Genomic DNA, 2,296 nt, shown 5'->3' with positions numbered 1-2,296 from the left:
CTACCAGAGCTCCTTCAACACATAGAATACACAGTAATAAAATAGATTACGTTTATGGAAAGAAATGGTGGAACAGCTCCATATCATCACTCAAAACAAGACTGTAGAACATACCAACAATTGCTCATAGGCAAATTCAGAAGAAAATTAAAATAATTCCATGAGAAACAAAATATGACATTAAATATATCCCAGAAAGTTCCATGGATTGTCAGAAGAGCAACAAATCTGCCTTAGAAATACAGCCAGAATACTCATTAGGAAAGAGGATAGTGAGTCCTCATTTCAAGTACTTTGCAAATGCTATGAGAAGGGATCAATCCCTGGAGAAAGACACACTTGAAAAAGTAGAAGGATGTAAAAGAGAAAAACACTCAACAACATAGATTGACACAGTGTGCTGCTATTATTTCTTTGCCAAAACATAATATGATGACTATCTATTAGAATTTAAGTCAGGTACCCTAAATTAAGAACTCTGGGAGCATAGTGGTAATGAGTTGGGCTGCTAACCTGAAGGTCAGCAGTTCAAAACTATCAACTGTTCCAGGGGAGAAAGATAAGTCTTTCTGCTCTTATAAAGATTTACAGCCTCAGAAACTCTATACAAGGTCGCTATGAGTCAGAACTGACTCCAAGGCACACAACCACTACCAACCTGAAGTTAGAAATAAACAAGAACATTGATTTTGAAGCATTTCCAACTCAATATAATCAAAGTGGGAATGCCTTGAAATAATTATCTTATAGCTTTCCTGAATAGAGTTACTTTTCTTCTCATAATTCTCCTTATAGCCCCCTTCATCTGCTTATTTCTAAGACTATAGATAATAGGATTCAAGAAAGGAGGAACTATGGAATAGAACACAGAAATGATCATGTCCTGGGTTGAAAGTGAGTTGGATGCTGGCTTCAGATACACAGCAGCACCTGAACTGAGAAAGACTGTAACTATGAGGATGTGAGGGATGCAGGTGGAAAAGGCCTTACCTCGTTCTCCTCTGGTTGGAAACTTGAGCACAGTAGAAAATATGTGAATATAAGACATGGTGATGAAGGAAAAGCAGCCACCGCCTATCATTATTATAGAGACAAGAATTACAATCTCATTGCCTAAGGTGTCAGAGCAAGAGATTTTCAGCAGGAAGTGAATGTCACAGAAAAACTGATGGATCACATTGGACTGACAAAAGGACAAATGGAATGTGTTGCCAGTGTGCACACCTGCGTAGACCAGGCCACCAAGCACAGAAGCCAGGGTCATCTGGACACAAACATGAGGGTTCATGACCACGTGGTAGTGGAGGGGCTGGCAGATGGCCACATAGCGGTCACGGGCCATGACAGTGAGTAACAGCAACTCTGTAGAAGCACATAAAAACATGAAGAAGATCTGAGTTGCACATCCAACTTTGGAGATCACCCTGTTGTTAAATAGGAAGATGACACATGCCTTGGGTACAATGACAGAAATGTAACACATGTCCAGGACAGACAGATTCCGAAGAAAGAAGTACATTGGGGTATGAAGACTCTGGTCAGTGGTGATTATTGTGACTATGAGAAAGTTCCCCGTTAAAGTAGCCAAGTACATCAGTAGAAATAGCATGGTGTGCAAGACTCTGATCTCCCACACATCAGAAAATCCTGTAAGTAGGAATTCAGTCACTATGGTAGAGTTAGACATTTTAGAAGTATTTCATTAGGACTTGGAGAGTCAAAGGAGAGTAATTCCTAAAAGGTATGAAGAATCAAAATGATGAACTTAATTAGCCTAAGTATATTATTAAATTCCCTTTAATTAATTTTATTCTCTGCAGTCGGTAATATTTAGTATAAAATATGCAAATGTTGACTCACATGCCTTTAGTCTCTTTGATTGTGTAACTTATTTCTAGGTAGCAAAAAAATATAAAATTTAAGTTTGTTCCCCTGTTGAGATCCATTTCTGTCATTGATTTGTGGTGCAATATGTTTACTGGAAGTCAAAGATATTCCTGACAAATTTGTTGAGTTAACATAGGTAATTTCTATGTATGTATATAATTTTTAGACTAAATGTAGATATCTGTAGTTGGTGACCAAACAGAATTTGAATGTGATAAGAGGCTGTAATTTTATCAGAATATCTAAAAGTGTTGTAAGTAGTTTAGTCCATTTTCTGCCTAGAAGGGGAAAAAAATATTTTTATCTCCACTTCTACCACAAAAGATTTTTATTTCATTTGGATATTCACTTTTACAAATTATTTTTTCTAATAATCATCTTCTTATTGGCTACATACGTCTCTTCAGAG

At 37.0% G+C, this 2,296-nt stretch overlaps 1 protein-coding gene across 1 annotated transcript; it reads right to left on the bottom strand.

The window, feature by feature from the left end:
• Positions 1-739: 739 nt before the first annotated feature.
• On the bottom strand, positions 740-1,609 carry LOC102826621 (olfactory receptor 14C36-like). Its single transcript, XM_006877097.1, has one exon. The coding sequence runs from the start codon at positions 1,607-1,609 to the stop codon at positions 740-742; it is 870 nt and encodes a 289-aa protein (XP_006877159.1).
• Between the last annotated feature and the right edge of the window lie 687 nt (positions 1,610-2,296).

This window comes from Chrysochloris asiatica, unplaced genomic scaffold, assembly GCF_000296735.1.
Source record: "Chrysochloris asiatica unplaced genomic scaffold, ChrAsi1.0 scaffold00441, whole genome shotgun sequence".
NCBI lineage: Eukaryota > Metazoa > Chordata > Mammalia > Afrosoricida > Chrysochloridae > Chrysochloris > Chrysochloris asiatica.
Note: the sequence above shows the minus strand (reverse complement) of the source record. Positions and strands in the feature narration are given on the sequence as shown.